Source organism: Perca fluviatilis, chromosome 17, assembly GCF_010015445.1.
Source record: "Perca fluviatilis chromosome 17, GENO_Pfluv_1.0, whole genome shotgun sequence".
NCBI classification, from domain to species: domain Eukaryota; kingdom Metazoa; phylum Chordata; class Actinopteri; order Perciformes; family Percidae; genus Perca; species Perca fluviatilis.
Window position 1 is genome coordinate 20,353,405 of NC_053128.1, and position 23,037 is coordinate 20,376,441.

Below are 23,037 nucleotides of genomic sequence, written 5' to 3' on the forward strand. Positions count from 1 at the left end.
AATGTGAAGGAGCTAGAATTTTGCCCATAAATTAGGAATAATTTATTTTTAAAAACAATTGCATTGACGCCACTGGAAAGAGAAATAAACTTGTCTGCTATACAGATATACTGTTTTTTATTAACTCTCTTCCTTAAACTTTAGAAGCTCTTCTCAGAAGCCAAATTAGGATTTTGAACAAAAATACACGTTAAATGAGTTGTGTTTTATATAAAAGATTCATAGTATCTGTCTTTTATCAGAAGTGCATTGCTGGGATCATGACCAAAAAGAAAATGGGGCCATTAAACTATTAGAGATTTAATCTGGACATCAATGAGTTCAAACTGATTTTGGATGTCCTGGAGAGTCAGCCGAGGGGTATTTATGTCCTTTTTGAGTGAAAAGCTATTTCACCAAGCTCTGCAAACAATTTAGCCTCTGCTTGTTAAATATTTACTCTCATGTATTTCCCAGCAGGGGTGTATTGATTTGTACTCTTTTGGGAGTGCTATTGTTCACATAATCATTTTGTCAGCATATCAAATTCTGCCTGAAGTGGATACTAGCCATTATCTAATTTCACTAATGCTAGTGTTTTTGCTACCCAGAGGGCTGTGCCACTGTCTTAACTGGCTGTGGTGTCATGAAAACAAAGTTCAGATCAGAACTGAACGTGCAAAAAGAAAAGTCCGAGGTGAAACATGCCGACAATGACACACAATGATACTGTACATCTGACGGATTAAACTCTTTTGTTAGTCCATATCCTATTTTGAAGCACTCACTGCTCTCTCATCTCACACACACACACACACACACACACACACACACACACACACACACACACACACACACACACACACACACACACACACAATACACACACACACACATATTCATTCTTTTACATTCATACTTCCTGGTGTAATCCTCTCATTTGTACTCTCATGCTCTACCCATTTTAAACCCTTTCACTATCCAAAGATCAAGAGACACTTCTTCACTCCTCTGACGGTAGATGCCTAATTGCCTGCTGTCTTTTCCTCCACCCCTCTTGCCTCTCTCTCTCTCTCTCTCTCTCTCTCTCTCTCTCTCTCTCTCTCTCTCTCTCTGTGTGTGTCTCTAGAAGTGTGACTGCCTGCTTAGCCTGGAAGCCTATTCAGCCGACCAGAAGCGCCGCGTGTGTCAGTGCCTGAAGGACAACATTGACAAGCAGCTCCAGCTTCACAGGAGGGAGCCTTCCTTTCCGCATTTTGAGCAGGTATGCCACATTGACACGCAGATCTAGGAGCATTTCCAATTTCATTTGAAGCCAAAGATGAATCAGTAAACACATGAACACATGGGAATGCATATATTTGTACATGCCCCCATCACAGATACCCTGTGAAAACCACACACTTCCAAGCATATACAGTACGTACACTTTCCTGCAGCTCATCGTTGCCATCGTTATGATTTTCCACTTAGCTCTTACATTTCTTTGGGCAGGTTTAATGCTGCCTTTATCTGGCTTCATTGGGATAGTTGCACTGCTTTAGTTGAGTGTCAACTCAGTGCAATTTAAGTCCTGCTTGGCTCTGTTTAGGTATGCCAAAAGAGGGATATTTGTAAAAGCAAAAGCAGGTTTCTGTTGCTGCACAGAGTTTAGTTTATATATATATATATATATATATATATATATATATAAACTAAACTCTGCCTTGTGAATTGTATTTGTTGTGATAATTTGATCACACTGGGTGTTATTTATAAAAACTACATATTAAGATGTACCATATACTATCAAATTATTCAGTGTGATTTCATGTTGGAAAGCCAACTGCTCTGTTTTGTCTTTTCATTGACATAGTTTATGTTCAGCTTCCATCTCACTGCAAAAAGTACTAAGAAGTTGTTGTGGCTGCAGTTTTCCTTTATAATACAAACTCATTTTAACATACAGCAGATAAGCAGCAACATTAGCATTCTAGAGTACTGTTTTTGTTCACCTGATGTTTATTATGCACTCTTCTTGTAGCTCTGTCTTTGGTCTCTACCAACCACTGATGGAAATATGTGGCTCTTTAGCTGCTAAATGCTTCACCATGTAGCTATAGTACTAACTTTCTCTGCTGTTTGATGCTGGGCAGATTTTTTTTTTGCTTTTTGGCTTAAAACAGCTGTCTGCTGTGACCAAACATAATGCTATGACAGAGAACCAGAGTTGCAGAGTTGAGTGATAGTTCTCTGTGGGTTCATCATTACAGGCGACCACATTAAACACAATTATTGATTTCAGCTGGACGTCTCTTCTGACAAATCACCTTTGTAGACCTGTTATACTTTTTGGATGAATTGAAATGGATCAAATAAAAGCAGTGAGTTTAATCCCCTATTTGTAATGTAGCACAATGGCGGTGCATGTGGCTGTTATGGATGCACTGTACTGATCTTAAAGTGCTCACTGGGCTCACTTGAGTGCCCTGATTAAGAGGGTGGCTGCTGGGGAGCTGTGAATGAGATGACTGTGGCCCAATTTTTAAGCATTACCTTCGGAAATGTACTCAGATATATGCACACAGATACACACACACACACACACACACACACACACACACACACACACACACACACACACACACACACACACACACACACACACACACACACACACACACACACACACACACTTGTCAGGTTCTCTCATGCCTATTTGGGGAAATTTTTATGTAAGCTGTTTGAGGGAGTTCTTACAAAAAAGCTTGGACCAAATAAATACATTCATGTGGAACAGTATTCAGAGTTGTGAAGGTGTAATTTGCATTTAATTGTCTAGATTTTAGCTTTTTTCTTTTCTTAATTTTTACTTTTATTTTGGATGAACAGCAGATAGCCCATTCACGTCATCAATTTCAAAGTAGTCCAACCCAGTTTATTTGAGTTTAGCTGAAAGGTGATTAAAAGGGATAAATAGCCTTGTGTATAGATGTCACACCTGTTGTTCATTAGGGGTTCATTTCATCAGCACATGAAAGAGAGAAAGAGAGAGAGGGACAAGCCGACAGTCTTTCATGCTTTTCTCTCTCTGCAAAAGCTTCAGGATGAGACCTGATCACTTACAAGTGTAAGTGACTCAGAACTTGGCCCGTATTTAAATATTTTCCAATATTTAAACTACTTTAGGGAACTTTATGAACTTTGCCTAAGAATTCAACAGATTTAAACATGTAAACACAGTTTCAAAGATAAGATACTTAAGCTTCCAAACAATATTTTACTGCTACAGTGTTTTTCTGCAGGAATGTGTGTACACATATTGTAACGTTTCACAGCAACACAATGGACATTGTTCCTGTGGCTTTCCTTGCCTGTTTCCTCCCATGATCATTGTCAATTATGTACATTTGCCTTAATGGATGAACACATTTACACACACTGCAGTGTTCAATTTGTTCAATAACAAAACAGCTTAGAAAGCACACTAAGTCACGTAAGTCAATGCCATTTACTCTAACTCTATTGACCGAACCAGTGTATTGATTAATTTAAACATGATAAAAGAAAAAGAAATGCCCTGATTGATTGCATTTCCAGATTTTAATTAGCAATGATCCTTGCAGGATATCTCCTTGGCCCACATGTTAAAGCTTTCTGTAATTGGTAACTTATTATGCTTATTAAAGCTTTAGTTGTTTACTTTTATAAGAAAGCAAACTAAAGCTTCTTGTGAGTCTCATAAGAGGAGGTAACTGCCTGCTTCACAGGCACGATCCATGCTCCACCACGTTCTTTGGAAATGTAAACAATGTTTTTGCCTAATGAAAAAAAAACAAAAAAAACCCACCCCGTATATGATATCATTGAGCTAGCTACTACAACCCACAAGCGGACAGTCAAGTGCAGTTTCATATGATGCCCCAACATACCCCCACATTTTAGGGCTCCACAATTAATCACATTTTCTTTTAATCGAAATCGCAATACGGACTAGCGCAATATTTGTTAAAGACAAAATATGTTTCAAACCATTCTGAATGAAGTATTGTGATGCTGCAGAGATGTCCCAGCCCACAAATCGTATCCTACAGACTCAAGAAAAAATCTTTGTTGGTACAGATCCTCACATAAATCACACCATAATCATTTAAAAAATGTTTTAAAATTTTAATATTTTCAATGAAAATGAGAATAATGATAAAAAAATTAGCATCGTGAATCATATCGCAATCGCAATATCAGTCAAAATAATTGCAAAGATATATTTTTTATATCATTTTGTGCAGACCTAATACATTTATGAAATGAAATAGACATATTACATACCTGAGGGCCAATTCGGGATTGGTTTTGAATAATTTATAATCGAAAATTTGTCTCCATCTGTTGAAAGCCCGACCGTCGTCTGTCACTTTCCCTTTTAGCTTTTTAATTTCCTTTTTTCTGTGATGGCCCTGCCCCAGAATTAGCCATAACTACAACAGATAACTTCTAAAATAAAATAAAAATACAATTAGACCTATATAAAGATATATCCTGCTACCTTTTACATGGCTGGATACTCACTAAAACGTGTTATAACGCAATCTGTGACCCATCAGTGTTACTATAGAGCCGGGCTGCCTGCCGTAAATCATTTTGTGACTTTGCAGGAAAAATCAGACACAGGCAAAGGCATTAATAAAAACTATATTAAAATAGCTTTATTTTTACTGTTAGTCTTGTTTGCTGTTACAGGTTAGTTATTAGAACCTTTTACTGTAATCTTGTATTCAGTGGAAATCTGAACGGTGTCCTGAAGGCAAGGGGAATACATGCTTAATCATAACATTTTACATCTTGACAAATTAGTTCACTTTTGATTGCATATCTCGAGAGTACCTTAGAGGCAAATAGTTTGTATTCAGTCAACTCCGAATGTGTTTAATTATATGCAAATCAGCTTCGTCAAGAAGAGAAGAGATTGCCTTTGTATTATCGTATCTGATACATAGGAGCCTTTAAAAACCAAAGTATCCTTTGGGTATTTTCGCATTTGTGAAAGGAGGACACATTCCTATAGATATTGTAGACACATGTGGGCCATGTCCTTGCACAGACAACCACTGCATTAGATAAATACAGCCAAAAAAAACGAAGGGTTAGGGTTACACAACAAGATTGCAAAAATGCAGCAATGTCCCCTTCATAGATATAATGATAAACATGTACACCTTATCCACAAAGGTTTGTAAGATGTTAAGAGTTCATCTCAGAGAATGTTCCAATAATTCACCATGGAGGAATATTCCTTTGGTAGTGTTTAAATAACTTAATTTCTGCCCCATTATTAAAGCTGAGTCAACACTAGGCAACTTACTGAATAGAGTGTATATTTGATGCACTGTGTCCCTGTCAGTGAGTGTGAATTGCAGCAAAGGAGCTTTAGAAAATTACCCACTCCATACTCCTAATGTCAAAAACTGCATTTGTCCTCTCATGCACAAAGCTAAGTAAATCCAAACTTCGCTGAAGCATGCACTTTACTCAAGAGTTATCTTCAAGTGTGCCGAGAGGGCAGAATCCACTCCAAAGGGAAAACACGCATTCCTGTAGAAATCCCACCCATTCTACCTACTGATGTTACTTTGTTCATTCATGTTTTTCCAATAAATGGGGTTACTCCGTCACAGTATTGTTGTCTGCAGCTGCCCCAGTTCCTCTAGTCCCTGAACGCTTTGAATGCTTCCCGTTGGAATTTATTTTTTACTTTAGATACTTCTAATCCTCCAGTCCCTCTGTGAGTGGGGCATGATGGGAGTTTGCCAGTTTCTATTTTGTATGAAGTTTCATTTAAAGTCAGCAGATGTTAAACAGAGGATTTTGGGTGAATGTTTATGATGACTAATGCCATCTTTAATAACTGATGCCTCTCTTTCTCTCTGGCTGTTTCACTTTGTCAGCAGCGCATCGTGAAAGAAATAAAGACAGAATAGTCTGACATGAAGTCATAGATACCACAAAATATCTTGCAGCAAAGTGGTCCATGATTTAGATCAGAGGTGGTCAAGGGGATGAGATAGTCATGGATGTTAGTCAATGTGATGTTATACTGTCAGGTGTTATAACAGAGGATGACCCGGGACAGAGACCTCCATAAAGATGCAGAGGCAGCTGTCAGGCTTGGAGAATTCGACAAAATATGCTCATTCAATTAAAGACAATTCAAAAACTCTCAGTTAATTGGCAACTCATGATTTAATGCAAAATGTTAATTTTACATTACACAGATTTTAGGATATTATTTTCACTTTAGTTGATTTCGGTAAAGTATTCAAACTCATTCAGACTGAGTTGTCAACTTGACTTGTTTTGTACAATATTACATTACCAGACTATAAACCGCAGCATTGGTCTCACACTGTTTACATTTTGTGATCACTTTGTTCAATATCTATTTATTTCGCATCGCATATTTCAGAGTGTGATATCACATCCTTTACAGGGGCTGAGTGCGGAGCGGGACTACTGTGACCGTATCTTTAGTGTATTTGGCCTTTAAAGTGAAATCAGAAACGTAAAAAAATGTTTTGATGGTCAAGGATCTTTAATCGGAATCAAGGAGTTTTTATTGTAGGATCCTAAATCAGCAATCCAACATTCTCAGTATACAGTATATAAACCAGTAATTTATAATACATATTGGAACCTTTTTATTTGTTCCTGTACTCATGTACAGAAACAAACGCTTACCCTTGTGATCTGGTACCCCACAGCCATTATAAGCCTGTGAGCTCTTTCCTTGGAAAGCTTCCGGCACATTCTTGTCTGACCAGCATTAGCCACTAAGCTGCTGGAAAAATAAAATTGTTCAGCTGCACACACACACACACCCTCAACTGGGAATTAAGGCAGGACTGGCCATTTTGAAAATGGCAGCCGCACTTCATCACACACAGTTAGCATCTGATGAGCAATGCTGGCACTCCTTCTCTGAGTCAGAAGAGAAAAGCAAACTATCTGTTGTAAAAGTTGCATAAATCTACATGAGAGCATGAACAGTGAAAAGAAGATGGCTGCTGCTAATGAACAAACTGTGTATGTAGGGGTTTGCAGGCAGCTTGTTCTGTTCTATCTGGCTGTCTCATTTCAAAATTTATGAGAATCTGTTTAAGCTGCTGAAGTGGTTATAATACAGCATTTATGCTGGATGAAGCAGTCATCCATGACAAGGACCCTATTGCTTCACCTCTCTGTTTTACTCTTTCTCTTTACTTATTAAAGTTTTGATGATGAATTTAAAGAAAATGGTGGTCTCTCCTCTGTCTTTCATTCTACCATGTCTCTCCACCGTAGGCAAACTCGATCAATGATACATGAAGCTCTGGAAAGATAGGAAGTGTCAGTGAATATGCATTTTTTGAGCAGCATATCTCACTACGAGGGCACACTGAATCTCAAGCAGCAACACAAAATAACAAACAGAAAATAAGCTGCTGGCTCCACAGGATTTATCAGAAAACTGATCTCCCATTTTGTATATAAAAATGTTGAAAGGCCACACTCACCTGCAGTGTTTTGACACGTATCAGCTTGTCATGATGTGCTGTTGTCCTGCTGTATTTCCCAGCATTGCATGTCAACTCTTCAGAATAGCAGCACATTTACCACATTCAGTCTGAAGAAGCAGGCAAGGTACAGGGGGTACCTTGTCTGCTTCTTCAGACTGTGACACATTCTGTGTGTGTTAGCGTCAATTGACGTCTAAGACACCCGTAAAGCATCGTTACGATTTAGTCATCGATTTTGAGCAGCAGCACCATAAGTCAATGGTCAAAGATTCCTTAAAAATGATTTTCCCAGCATGGGGTCTCACTGGGAGATTGACGATGTACATGTTTTCTCTCAGAGAATGGGGGGGTAATTGCTTAAAAATCCACTCTTCGTAGCAGAGTAGAATGATAAAGTCACTTTAAGTGTACTTATTTACAGAAGTATAGTTAATGGTGTATACAGGACAATGCAGAGTGAATTTGTGCTGAATCAGAATGAGATTATGGTTTGATGTGTTTTGACAGGACCTGGCAGGACAGTAGAGGAAGCATATAAGAAGTGATAGTCTGCTGTTGCACAGTATGTTGAGACAGACACAGGTACAGTCATAGGTTTTTAACTTTAGACAGTTGAAGAGAAAGACAGCTTCACTGGTTTACAATAGGAGGCAGTGAGTGACACAGGAGATAGGAGATGAGATGTCCAATGAGGATAGGAGTGAGCAGCGAGTGAGGCTGCTACACACCTGTCATCTTATCGTAAAGGGGGAATTACAAACAGTTTAAATACAAACATTTCCATGGTACATGCCAAACATAAGGAACCTAGTGAGAGTCTTTTTGCACCCTTCTTTGAAGATCACCACTCAGTTGATAACATACAGTCTGAAAACAAGGTCATAACGTATCTATATATAAAGTCAAATATGGGCAACATCTGTACTGTAGAAGCACATGATTAACATTTCTCTCGCTCTCCTTGTTTCTCTGCAACAGACACACACTTTCCCCTTCAATTAGACACGGATGAATTCCATTTGTCTTGTCTTTGCTCGTCTCTTTTCTTCACACACTTGCACATACACACAACACACAGCACTCTGCATGCTATTTTTGGGACATCCACATTTAGCATAACTGGAGCAGATATGAGGAACCAAACTGAAACATTTCATGTAGTCATATCATAGTCAAGTTATGACTTGCTTTCTTCTCAATGGTATTTTATGAGATTTCTGCTACTGAGAAGATGCTTTAATGGCAACAGAGCAGTCTGCTGGTTAGAGAGATCATCTTTCAAGATCTATCTGAAGCATATCAGAATTGCTTTAGTTCAAGTCTGACTTTTGCATAGAAAGTGTAAAAGATTTGGAGTGAAGTGACGCTATGAAAATGTTCTCCACTCAACCTTTTGTGTGTTGCCATGTTGTCATTAAGGAAGGATATCCAGTCCACTGACTGTTACAGTGCCTTTTTAGTTATTTTGTGTGTGAGTGACAGAGGATGAAGTGACAGCACTATCTCAAACTTTCGTTTGCAGACTTCTTGAAAAATACTTGAAAAACGCCGTTGTCCTTCACATAATACTACTGCATATGTCAGTAATTTGAGAGCATATATTATGCTATGTTTGGTGCACTTTCCTCATTCTACAGTACATTAATATGGAGGCTGTAGTTGAGCAAAAAACAAGAAACCTCATCTGATCTGATGTTTTTTTTTATTCCTTCTTTGTGTTTTTTTTCTACCTGAGACTCAGTTCTTTACATTTTTTAAATGTATTTCAGCCATTAAGTGCAACTAAGCCATCTTCCATCTTTAGTCTCTCTCTGTCTCTTTTTATCACTGTCTTTGTTTCTCTCTACCTCTCCCCATCTCTCCGTCAGTTACACACACTTACAGCTCATGGATGTTATTCATTGTGGCCTGTAGTGTAGGATTAATTCCCTTGTTTCTTTTTAAACATTAATGATTTCCCTTTGATGGAGTGGTGTTTGGCTTTATTTTAGCTCACCTTAACTATTCATAACTGTGTTATATGATGGTAATTATGCATCAGCATAGGAGCTGGCACACTCGGTCCTAAGAAGGTACAGCCGTGCATGAAATCCATTCACTGTCAAATTTAATTATGCGCATTCTTTAGTCCAAAAGATAACGTTTGCTCCACTGAGCATGCAATGAAGCTGGGAAAACAGTTGAATTTGCAAATAACAGGGCTTTTTTTAATTGTTTTTCCAGTTCTGATTAGTAAAAGTGTTTGATGACAGTAGAGAACTTTAAAACATCCTGCCACTAATTAACAAGAAACTAGGCTAAAGTGCTGGAAGCAGTCGAAATTGGCAAACATTGAAATATAGTTGGCATTAAGTTGATATTCATTCTACTTTTTTAGATTAGAGAGTCAATCATTACTTTATGCTTTACCCGGAAATGTTTTTTTTGAAAATACCAGTGAGGGGAGACAGTGGTCTGTGCAGTGTAATCGACAAGGTTTAAAATAGCTATTTGAAAAGCCCATTATTTATTAGCACATGATATGATTAGATAAGGCCCGATGAATAGCTTACATGGCTGCCCTCAGGTCTGATGCAGACACATGGTCATTGTAACTGTCTGTGTGTGTGTGTGTGTGTGTGTGTTTGGCTGTGTGTGTGTGTGTGTGTGTGTCTTATTAGGTGTGAAAGACATGGCCCTTAACATCCTGCTCTTTGATAGGTTTTGATTCAGTGCTTTGATTTGCAGGGAGCAACTTCTAAAAATAGCATGTAGAGGAAGAGAGTGTGTGAGAGAGAGAGGGAGAGAGAGGAAAAGAGAGAATGAGTGAGGGAGAGAGAGAGAGAGAAGGACGTTGACTGCTTTGGTCTTCAGAGAGTTAATTGCATTTGATCTTTCCATCACTTTCTCTACATTTTCAGTACTTCATAATTTTACAATCCCTCCTTTCACTCTCACATTTTTGTCTTACTCCCGATTCCAAGTCTTCATTTCTCATCCTTCACCAAATCCCTCTTTACTTTTTACCCTCTCTCTCTCTCTCTCTCTCTCTCTCTCTCTCTCTCTCTCTCTCGTCTTTTGCACACACGTTGAAACGTGCATTATTACCGAGCTGGGACTGCAGCAACAACACCGACAAGACACAGAACAAGAGGAGCGCTTACACATCCAGACAAACGGACAGGAAAAAAAAAGATCACATACGGTCACATTGTATTAGCAGCCTGTCTCTATTCGCACAGCACACATGCTCTGTCAGTGAGTGTATGTGTGGATGAACTGTGCCATTCTTTTTCGCACTCTGGGACACAAACCAATAAAACCACACACTCAAACACACGTCCAGATGCCTGTGTCTAAGGTAATGTACTGTTATCTTTTGTACTGGTATGAAGGTCAAACGGAGAGCTCTTTCTGGAGACTTCTGGTGGCGTCTCTATAGTTGAGATCAGTATTATTGTCTTTGTGTGTGTGCATGATTATTACTGCAAATAGGGTTTATATAAATTTGACAGTTTATGTTGTGTGCGTAAGTAGCACTATTTGCACGCTGCGATAACTACTGTTCTACAAATGCTGTCTGAGGTGAAGTCACAACTGTTTTTACATTAGTCACATTTATTTCACGCTGCACAGTAATTGTTTCCTTTGACATTGACATGTTTTTGTTTCTGTTATCTTGGTTCCAGTAAGCATGAATATCGTCTTACTCTTTTCTGAATTGCAAATTCATGTATCAGTCATTACATTTTTGTGCAGGATTGAGACAGACGTTTGGTGTTTGTTCTGTTGTGAATTGTTCGTGAATTAAGGCTCATGTAGCTCCACAGGCAGATCATTTAAACACTTGACTATCTTTGGGTGCCTTATTGCTTACTGTCTAAGTTTGCATTGTTAATGTTGACTTAGTATCCGTGTAATTGTGGCAAACACTTTTGAGTTCATGTTTTTGCCCTTTCAGTAATTATTATTGAACAGTTACGGTTACCATCTGTCAGGATTTTTTGTAAGTGGACCCAAGCTCAGAACATAGACAGTAATGTAGATGAAGTTGAACAGGTTTATTGCAATGTTACTGAGGGGCAAGAGGCCTGAGAGCTAGAGAGTGGAGCCAGGAACCTCAGGCAGGTGGCCTGGGGGCAGAGCACAGAGTGGAGGACGGTAGGGCCGATGTACGGAGCAGGTCTGGTGGGCAACCAGGAGGTAGGGCTACCTCTGGGGTATGGTCAGGAGGACAGAGCTGCTCTGGTGGAGGACCTTGAGGTCAGCCTGGAGGTCGGTGACGGGACCTTTTATAGAGGTTGGAGATGGGATCCTACTGGAGGATGGCTATGGAGATGGGACCCCTGTGGAGGACGCCCACGTAGGCTAAAGAACTCTGGATGGGGGCCACGCCTTCTCTTCGGGACTCCACGTGCCTCGTGAAAATCGCAAGGCGAGTTCCCTCAAAAGATGACCACCGGACATTAGGGCTGGCCTACAACCTCACGCTGTGATACATATAAAAATACAGAGGCCACAATACGTATCGCAATACACGTTGAATTGAAATGACCATGTCCTACACAGAATTTGTTGCTGTTGTTTATTATTCTGTTATTAATTAGTAATACGTCAATACATGCAAATTACATTTAAAATTGAAAATGCTTGAATAAATGTTTTAATTGAAACATGCGCTGTTTGTGTAATGTGGATTGGCCTTTGCTGCCACTCTATTGTGCCCTGCATAGGTCATTTTTCTTTTTCTAAACTGCCATCACAGCATTTGCTGCTGTATCGATACAGAAGCATTTGCATTAATACGCGCATCAGCAACTAGTAGGTCATAATATAGTGCCTTCGATTTTGAGCACAGCCCTACCGGACGTTAGGGTGGCTCCTTAACAGGGGGGCTAACCACACTAGGACAAGAAAGCGGGGGAATAGCTGCATCAGGACAGGAGAGCAGCAGACTGGCTGCAACAGGACAGAAGGGACAGCAGGCTCGACAGGACAAGAAGGGCAGTATGCTGGAGTAAAGGCTATAGGCTAAAGCCTGGTTCACACGGCAGGATAAATAGGCCGATTTTAGCCCCGATTCACCCCTCCCGACAATCTTAAGGATGCTCCGATTATCGTAAAATAAACTGATCAGATATTCCTGCCGTGTGTGGTGTGTTAAGACTGCTCTTGTCTGCTCGGAAGGACGTCGGGACCGCTCCGATCTCAAATCGGGGATATCCAACATGTTGGATTTTTTTGGCCCGATTTCTCCTCGTGTGTGGTGTCCCCCGGGGACAAACGAGCACGCAGCCTGTGGACTGTGGCATACAATAAAGTCGATGGGCATAACTACATCCACAACTGCAGTCCACCAGAGTACATGGAAACGAATATATGAACGTGTATTTCAACGGTAATTAATCTGTGTAGTACGTAACGACATTTCTATGAGAAAAAACAACATCTCACCTCCATATCATGATGTAGCTGAGTATAGTCCATGCTCGCGTTGTCTCCACTTCTTTGACCATTGCCTTTTCTTTTGATAAAGTTTTTTTTTCGGTTAAAAACAAACTACAAACTATCGCCACTGCATCCGCCATGATTGTTTACTCTGAAGTCGCGTTTGATCTCGAGGGATTTTGCGAGATTTCCCGTCTGACCTGGGAATGCTCGGCAGTCAAATCGGTTTGTGTGTGATGTGTTGATTTTGCCGTGTGCTGCGCACCACACACTGTACGACCAAAACTGTTAGACCCGTGATTTTTTATCGCCGTGTGTCTCGCTCTCAGGATTGGAAAATCGACCGACAATTTTAAAATCGTCCTGTGTGAACCAGGCTTAACAGGCCGGTGTGCAGGGGAGACAGGAGACACGTGTCAACGTCAACACAGGCATACTGCGCAGGCGTCAACACTTGGGTTTCAACACTATTCAACGGACATTGCTGCAGTGTTCATATAAAGCCCCAGTGTGTAACATTTGTAGTTGTTCATTATCAAAATCTGTATTGCCCTTCACAAACTTGTCCTTTTTCATGAATATTGACCACCACCATCAATTTCACATATTCCTATTAGCTTGGAATTTTACAGTTGCGCTTGCATGAACTGGGGTAGACGCTCCAGAATGATGCGCCATCTTGAAATACGTTAGCCAGTAAGGGACATACAGGACATACTGCTCCGCCTTTCGCGTTTTCGACTCACAGCTGCTGCTACTGGGTCTCGTTGCTTCCCGGCCCCGGCAAGTTTGGAGGACCACACATATTCAAAATCCAAATTTCAGGAACAGGAGTCTTCTTCTTTGCCCAGAGAAAGAAAACAGATATTGAAAAGAGCAAGAGACCGGCGTCATCAGAAAAAAAGAGTGAACATTGGAACTGCTTTGGAGGCACACACCAAATCCCAACTAGTTAATTATCCTCCGGCCTGCTTACAAGTCTCCTTTTCTTTCTCTCTCCTTTCCGTCGGGTGGCGCGAGTGCCTGCTCGTGGTGTGAAGCGCGCGTCCGCGCCACTCTCAAACATGCCCTCCAGCAACCACAGCTGATAGATGGCCTTTTGTACATCTTCGCTTTTTGAAGCGTGAAGGCTACCGTAGATGCAATATGTACTGTGAACTGCGTGGCGAAAGAGAGTTGATTGCGATATATGATCTCAATGCTAGATGGGAGAAATTCTTACACAATGTAGCTTTAACATACTCTGCTACATGCTGTACTGTCAGAGAAACCTGTATTCTTGGTTGCCCATGTTTATTATTTCTCCCCAATTTCTGATTGCATGTTTGATTGTGTGGTTGTGGTTTAGAAGCCTTTATTGGTGATTTTGCAACACCCCATAACAGTCATTCCACTGTTACATTTAGCTGCATGCTCCTGTCATGGAAACCTGTAATCTTGGTTGCCAGTGTTGTTAATTTCTGCGATGGTCTCTGCTGGGTCCATGTTGGCCATATCGTCAGGATTGTTTGTAAGCACAGACACAGACAAGGATGCTGATGAAGTGTAACTGGCTTATTGCATTGTTACTAGTAGATGGTGATGGGTTGAAGAGAGGGGATGACTGGAGACGGCAGAGGAAAGAGAAGGAATGGAGAGCGGAAGGGCGGCATGGCAGGCCGAAGAAGCAGTGGAGTGATTGTCAGCAAGCAGGCAGACTGGCAGATGTGCAGACAGGCAAACAAGAATACTGGAGCACAGGGAACAAACATGCATTAACTTGGGTAACAAACACACAAGGAAAACTCTAGATTCTACATATACTATAGATACTACAGCTAGCTACCACTGATCTGGCACCGGGTGGGAGAAAAGGTTGATATGCTGGAGAGCTGATGAGCTGATTGCAGGGAAGTGTGTTGGTAGGCAGGGTGTAGGTGAGCAGACACACACACACACACACACACACACATAAACGCACAGAGTGGGAGACATTGAAGCATGAACCTGGGACATTGAAGACACAGGAGGAGTAGGGAACACAGGGAAACACAAGGGAGAGACAGACACAGCCGTGGCCGTGACACCATCTTGTTATGTGTTGGACATTAACCTCTTAAAGGGTATTGTCAGTGATGGATAGTCGTTGACATGAGCAACTGTGTAAAGAGACAGCAGGTGTCTTTGTCTCCTGCCTTTCATTGTCAAATGTTCCTTGTCACACTGAGGAGATAAAAAAACGTTTCCCCTGAATAGCATTGAGAGGCTCTTGAGATAACAGAGTGAGAGAAAGGTTAGAGAATAGAGAGAGAGAGCGAGAGTACCATGTGGTTCAATTAACCATTCAGGTACAGCAGGTATACATTTGTTTATCTAAGAAGGCACAGACAGGTTTCCATTTAAATAAAGTACAACATTTTTAGCTCAGTTTCCAGAAAATCTTCACAAAAAAATACTGTAATGCAAATATTAGGATAACAGTAGAAAACAATGTAGAAATCATGATGAAAATATGGCATATCTGTTTCATTCGTGTGTTTATTTGAGGAACGCTACATTCTTCTCATCACGCAGATCTGATGTTTTCTCTGCCTTTATATTAAGTTTCTTCAGTGGACGTTTAAGTCAAATGCTTCATGTATGTCATGATTTATTTGCTAAGTCTGTTTCCATTGCACTTTGTTGCATTTTCATTTTAGCGATATACCAGCTTTTTCTTAGCCAAATGTTTTTGTGAGTTTGTCTACCAGATGTTTAGGTTTCTTTATGTGCAAAAAAATGCACATAAAAATAAGTGGATCGAAATACACCTACTGATTTAATGCTTCTTTTTTTTGCCATTCACTTTTGAATATCATACATAGACTTTTTGTGCCAAGCTGACACTGTTCAACATTTTTATTGAGTTGTTGCATGGTTATTGAGGACCGACTCTTGAACCTCTGCTGCAGTAATACTTTAGAATTGGGTGTCTTTAGGAAAAGAACGACCAATATATGTCCGTAGAGTTTTTCAAATATTCAAAGTTGGCATTGAACGCTTCTTCAGATTTTTTGTCTTGTTAGTTCTTTGATCAGATTTCCTTGTCTAAATTTTAAATTGTTTTTATATTTTATTGCCAAAAGTAATAATACAGCAGTAACATTAAACAATGATGCTTTGAGAGGTGCGGTTGTCTTATTGCTGCTTTTCCTCTTAGTTACTTCTGGAAATGTAAATGTCTGTATAGACCAACAGTAGAATCCATGCTGCTGAAGTCAGAAGCTGCCATTAGCCTGGCTTAAATGAAAGTGGGCTAACATTTCCCAGCCCTTTTGCAGGGTTCATGAAATCCTTCCGTCTCTGCCTCGTTGAGGCATTGTTTGAATACAAATGGTGCATTGATGTCATCCAAGTCAAGGATATTGTGGCAGGCTATGACTCAGTCGATTACAGAGTGCAAACATATCTATATATAGTCATACAATACGTATATATCGTGACCTATAGACAACAACGATGAAAAACGATAGTTAATAAACTATGCATTTGAGCAATACATACCATACAAGGCTTTATTCATGTACACATTAAGTTTGATTTTCTTGCTCACATGAATCTTGTAAAGTAGTTTTTTTTATCTTTTAGTTTATGTCTATGTACAGACTTGCTAAATCTCATCATTTTGATGTCCAAAGAAAAATGAGCGAGAGCCAGATTTAGAAATGTCAGAAATTAGAAATTTAAGAAGAACTGAATTTAGAAATGTGTCAACAAAACCAGGAAGTATAGTGATGTTTTCCACATTGCCAGTTAGACAAACTTTTTACAGCGAACTTTCGACACACAGATGACCTCTCAGTGTTATGGCTGCTAATAAACAGCCATAGTGTTTACAACTGTGAGTGTTTTCCTTTTTAAGAGGTTTTTACAATAAAGCCTGCTTCATGTATGTTTACCCTATGACTTAATAGCTGCATTGTGTGTGTCAGACACATGTATGTGTATTTAAATGTGTATTACACATGTTTGTGTGTGTGTTTACAACAGATATGTGTCCATTGTGTGCTTTGTGCATCCTGTGGGATCTGACTGTAGTGCCTTAATGTCTTCACAAAGAAATAAAGGGGGTGACACAAATGGACACAAATGTCAGACAATATTTATGCACACACATCTGTAATCATGGAGACCAGTTAGTATGTTCGGTGAACATACGCACCACGCAGATGTAAGCATATGCTTCTCTCTCTCTCTTCTCTCTCGCTGCTCAATTGTCTCTTCTCATTATTTCTATCTCCTCCCTCTTTCCTTCTTACTTGTTTGTGCAGCTTGGGAGTCTACCTTCTTAGCCTCTTGGGCATTCTCTCTCTCTCTCTCTCTCTCTCTCTCTCTCTCTCTCCCTCTCTTCCCCCGTCTTTCTCGCTCTCTCCTTTGCTCTTTGTGCATGCACTGTTCAGTTGGCCTAGCCCACACTGACAGAATCACACACACCAGCCCAGCTATCCAGCCGCAAACACTCACACAACAGTTTGACAGAGGAAGTAGGCCACTTTAATGGGGATGTGTGAAGTGGCTGTATCTGCCATAAGTGGATTGTAACCTGGAACTGCTTCCTCTTGCCAGGTAGGGTTATATACCATCACTTTATTTCTCATCAGTATAGAGTAAATCTTATTTTGTGGAGAGGGTATCATGCAAATTGATTTTATGGTGCTTTTCTTTGGCTTTGGGAAAAAAAAAGATCTTTTAGAGTATTCATGTGGTTTGTTTCAGTTGCTGATGTTGTTGTTCTGCTGGGGGGCAGGGAGTGGTTTAGTCATACAGAGATAGAAACAGGACGGAGAGATGGGAGGAAAGATAGGAAAAAGCAATAAAAGCTTATTTATCACAAGGCATCTTGCACGCTCATATGAGGAGTTGTGTGTCAGTGTCATGCGCTACTTTTTATTAATTTAACGTCACCATTTCTACCTGCTTCTGTCTGTTGTTTTTTGTTTGGTTTGCATTTACATCTTACTTTATGTCTTTGTTTTATTCTGTCTCTATCACTCCGTTCACTTATCTTTCCTTTCTCTCATAGCTTTAATATACTGTATGTCTGTAATATCCCCTCTCTCTCACTCAGTAAACAAGAGTTATGGACAGTATTCTCTGAACAACAGATTGTTTACATCCCCTGTTTGGCGCTTTTGCTTCAGTCATTTTCTTCTCTGGCTGTTTGCCAGTGACATGATTTAACCCTCCACACGGCTGGAGAGTCGTAGGGTGAAAAACAGGGAGACTGAGAGAGAGAAGAAGAAAAAAACTAAACCATATCAGACCAAGCTGAACGTGATAGAGAGAGCAAACAGAGGGGCCAGAAGAGAAAACAACAACAGGAAGCACACTGGGGGAAATTGCTTTTCTCTTTTCCTCATTAGAGGAATTGTGTTTTTTTTCTTCTTCTTTTCATAGAAGAAGAAAGGGAGAGACAGAGAATTAGATGCAGGGGTGTGTAGTGTGTGTTGGTGCCCATTGATACAAAAGAAAGAGAGATGATTGATAACATAGTGTTTGAGCAAATGGTCTGAATGAATGTAGTGTAAAGATATATGGAGTTTTTGAAGGTTTTTTTGTTAAATAAGAGAAGAATCATGGGTAGAACACTCTCCTTTCCTCGTGCCTCCTCTGTCCTTCCCTCAATCTTTCCCTTATCCTTAATCAATAGTAGACAGTGTCAATGACCCATCCCTTTGCTGCGCCACACACACACACACACACACACACACACACACACACACACACACACACACACACACACACACACAATTAAATCATCAGCTCCTCAGATGTATGCATGGTAAATTGAGACAGCTAGCTAGACAGCCTGTCCAATCTGAGTTTTCTCTCACAAGGCTATTTTGCAGTGGCTCTGTGCAGAGTTTTGCACCGCCCATGACGATTCTGATTGGTTTAAAGAAATGCCACTAAACCAGAGTACGTTTTCCTCCCATCCCTGAATGCTATGTGGAGTAGCCAGACTCTCCTTCAGCGCACTTTGGAGGAGGGTCTGGCAAAGCGAGACTACACACAAGACTTGGGGGACTCAAGTCACATGACTTGTTTTAGGACTTGAGACTTGCTTGATAAACATTCATAAAAGACTCAACTTGACTTTGACTTGGTATTCATGAGTGGCGACTTGACTTCGACTTGAGTCAAATGACTTGAAATGACTTGACTTTCTGTTTAATAAATATATATATTTTCCCCTCTGATTCATAACTTAATAACTGTATAATTATAACTAGTAGAAACATACCGTCTTTTCGCGCTAAAAGCTAACAGTTGCCCGTTCTGCTGATGTCTTTGGTGTCTTCGTAGCCCTTACAGAAGGTTTTGTATCCAGCCTGGAAGTTCAGAGTTTTTCGGGGTCTTTGTGCAATTAATCCATACTGTTACAGCCAAGATTGATACACTTTATGTCCATAATTTATGATTTTTCGGCCGTTTATCTCCACCGATTGCCGCTAGCTCTGATGCAAACCATCCATTTTATTTCCCATGATGCTTTGGGAGATGCTTGTTTTTCTCTTTTAAACCAATGGAAGGCAGGTTCCGTCACACATTACGCCCATATAATAAGAATACGTAATCAAGGGAAAAAAAAGATTGTTTATTGTGAGTAGAGATCACGCAAAATCAGAATAGTAAGATGTGACCAAAGATTGTCTATTATATATTTAGTCATGTTTGAGGCATTTTGAACAAATATGTATGTTGATTTATTGTTGGCCTCATATCAGTTTTAGGCTGTGTTTTTTTATCTGTATAAATTGAATCTGATGTATGTGGCTTGGACGCAATGTCTTCTGAATATTGAGTAGGATAAAATGCAAATAAAACTCCAGCAGTTAATAACCATTGTCTTTAGCTTGTTTAAAAATTTAAACGTTTGTATGACTTGACTTGTGACTTGACTTGACTTGCTTGACCAAAGCTATGACTTGACTTGCTTGATTGTCACAAAAAATGACTTGGACTTACTTGAGACTCGAAGGTTAAGACTTGAGACTTGCTTGTGACTTGCCCATGTGTGACTTACTCCCATCTCTGCTACACACATCACAACCCCTTGTTTGTCGCACAGGCACACACACACAAAATGTAAGACACAAAGGACACACAGATGGATGCATCTTATCTTTCTATTCTCTTACTCACACACACACACACACACACACACTCTCTCTCTCTCTCTCTCTCTCTCTCTCTCTCTCTCTTCGCTCTTTCTATAAAGGCCTTTTCCAGTCTTTTTCAGTAGTCACATTGTCTTCAGCTGCCTGCCGTCATGGGGCAAGTTACGTCAATGACATTTTCTCTCTGAACCCTCGGCTTCTATCAATAATGCCTTTGCATCTTTGGATGTGACGCTCACATACCCCCCCAAAACCCAACACCATCCTATTTCTCACCTCTCCCGCTGTGATGGGCTGTGCCTTGTTACTGTGAAAGAATGACTCTGGATTATTCCAAAGGTTTTGTAGGAGTGGCAATGCACCATGTTATTCTTTAAATTAGTTAGATTGCAATGTAATGAATAAAATGTAAACACACACATAAGACACTTTATTCATTGTCATTGGAGGCATACAACAAAATTACGTTTGGTAAATTTCCATGACCAGCAGCAATAGAAAACAAGACAAGTTAAGAAGATAAAAAACAAGATAATTAAAGATAATAAATATTGCACATCAAGTTAGATGTATATGATAAAGTGTTGGGGTGCATTAGCAGCAGTTGGGTGGTGGTTGGTAATACTTAGTCCTCATTCCTCAATGATACGGACACGTACAGGAAGGCTACGGCATCAGCTTGAATTAAATGAAAATAAACTTCATGCAAACAAATTGATCAGCTTAAAAAACAGTTGACATCTTCAAGGTTTAACTCACTGCCAAGTAGAAGCTATTTTGCTTCAATTAGTATTGCTGACATACAGAATATTCCTGCTACCCTGCAGCACTGGCAGATGAATAGCAGTAATATTTAATGCATTGGAGTGGATGGACACTAACTAAATGATGATAATGTTGCTAATTTTACTTTTTACTATACATTGTGACCAAAAGCATTGGTCAATTGTATAACCACCTTAAGCCTGTAGTATTTTGATACTATACTTTTCATGATTCAGTTAAAAAATGTACTTTTATGTTCCCAGTGTTCACCTGACATCTTGTCCACCTGGTTTTCTTTTGATCTACTGAACCCCTTTTCACTAGTTCCCTTGCTTCCTTTTTTCATTTTCTGTTTTTCTCCTTCCCTCTCGGTCTGATCATAATAGAGGGGTCTGACAGATAAAAGACTATTAGAGCCTCATCGCGCGTCTCTCAGTGAAATCGAGGGCAAAAGAGGCCGGTGCATGTAATGAAGCCATTCAGAGATTGATCATCTATATGGTCTGGTCCCATAATGAGTAATTGGTATTACACAAAGCAATAATGGCTCTTAAATCTTTAGACCATAGATTGCTCTCGAAAGTACATGCCAAAACATGCTTAGTATATATTTACAGTAGTTGGCGTGGTCATGCACGCATAGATACACACTCAAACGTACAGGCCGCCTTCCCATCAGTTGCACACATTTGCATTATTATTTTGCATCAACAATAATGATATTAATATCACTCTTTTTCTGTATAATGAGTATTTTATTTTTGATAATTTAAGTACATTTTGCTGATAATACTTCTGTACTTTATTTAGATAACATTTTCAAAGCAATACTTTTACTTGTAATGGAGTATTTTTATAGTGTATCACTGCTTTTACTTTTAGTGCAGGATCTGAGTTCTGCATAAGATAAAGATGTTAGTGTGAGGTTAACATTTTTTTCTCTCAAATCGAACATTAATATCACTACAATTAAAAGTTAGGTAGGCAGGACAAATGCATGGACATATACTTAAAAGTTAAAGAAGAACAAGGGTGACAGTGCCCAGTTTGATTACCTTTTTGCCTATTTCTTGTTCTCAATATGTTCATTTTATCTATTCCCTCTGAGTTATTTAAGCAGGACGTCTTCTCTTAACTTCACTGACCTTACATGTCGTCCTTAAAAGAAATCAATGAGATACGTCTGTGAGTCAAGAAAACAAAAGAACAGGCTAAACAAGAGTAATGCAGACTGATTGTGTGGAGTTACTGTACATCACTTTGACATCCAGCCAGCCAACTTGCTGTCGTACCACCGAAGAGAATGGAGACAGGCAAAGAGGAAGAGAAGACCCTGTTCTTTTGTTTTGTTTTAACAGCATTGCTAATTGAGTTGAGCTGGATTTATTGAGTTTGGAGATGGATTTGGCAAATGTAATGGTGGAAACATTAAACCATTAATATTACTAGAGTGAAGCAGGGGAATACTTTACTGCTCTTGGATGTAATGTCTTACTTAAAAAAAAAAACAGGTCACAGGAAATTAAATAGAGAAAGGAGGAAAGGGAAGGAAAGAGATTAACATGAAAGATGGCACCTTGAAATTGGGAAGCAGGTGGCCGGGTTGGTTCAGTGGTTAGAGCAGGTGCACATATACTGAGAGGTTTATGCCTCGACGCAGAGGTCCAGGGTTTGAATCTGACCTGTGACGATTTCCTGTATGTCTTCGCCCTCTCTCTCCCTTTTCTCACCTAGCTGTCCTATCAAATAAAGGTGGAAAAGACCCAAAATATTATCTTTAAAAAAAAAAGAAATTGGGAAGCAGGAGGGGTTGATAGAGTTCATGGGTACATCTTTAGCCTTTCAGAGAACCCACAGCACAGCTGCTCCCCTGGGATGGGTTTCTCTCATTGCCATGGTAACTGTGGGACAGAGTTCACATAAATGTCCCTGGGTGGCTGTCCACAAGTGTGTGTGTGTGTGTGTGTGTGTGTGTGTGTGTGTGTGTGTGTGTGTGTGTGTGTGTGTGTGTGTGTGTGTGTGTGTGTGTGTGTTGTTTTTTGTGTGTGTTTTCCTGTAGCTCTATCTTATTTGACCTATCTATCTCTATCTTTATTTCACCTTCGGAGATTTAGACCTTTTTCATTTTTTTCATTTTTTTGTCAAATGAAGGTCATCAATGAAGGTCATGTTTGGTACAAGGATTTTTGGGGTAA

At 39.8% G+C, this 23,037-nt stretch overlaps 1 protein-coding gene across 7 annotated transcripts in view; it reads left to right on the forward strand.

Annotated features, from left to right (window-relative positions):
* Window positions 1–23,037, forward strand: part of rgs3a (regulator of G protein signaling 3a) — a 148,115-nt gene that overhangs the window by 76,118 nt on the left and 48,960 nt on the right. For 5 of the 7 annotated variants that reach the window (XM_039779981.1, XM_039779982.1, XM_039779984.1 and 2 more), the window contains one exon: window positions 1,109–1,243. In XM_039779981.1, coding sequence (XP_039635915.1) covers window positions 1,109–1,243 — 135 coding nt within the window. Of the gene's footprint in view, window positions 1–1,108; window positions 1,244–10,598; window positions 10,852–17,346; window positions 17,523–23,037 lie in introns of those variants that run through there. The other 2 variants (XM_039779986.1, XM_039779987.1) reach the window with 2 other exon arrangements.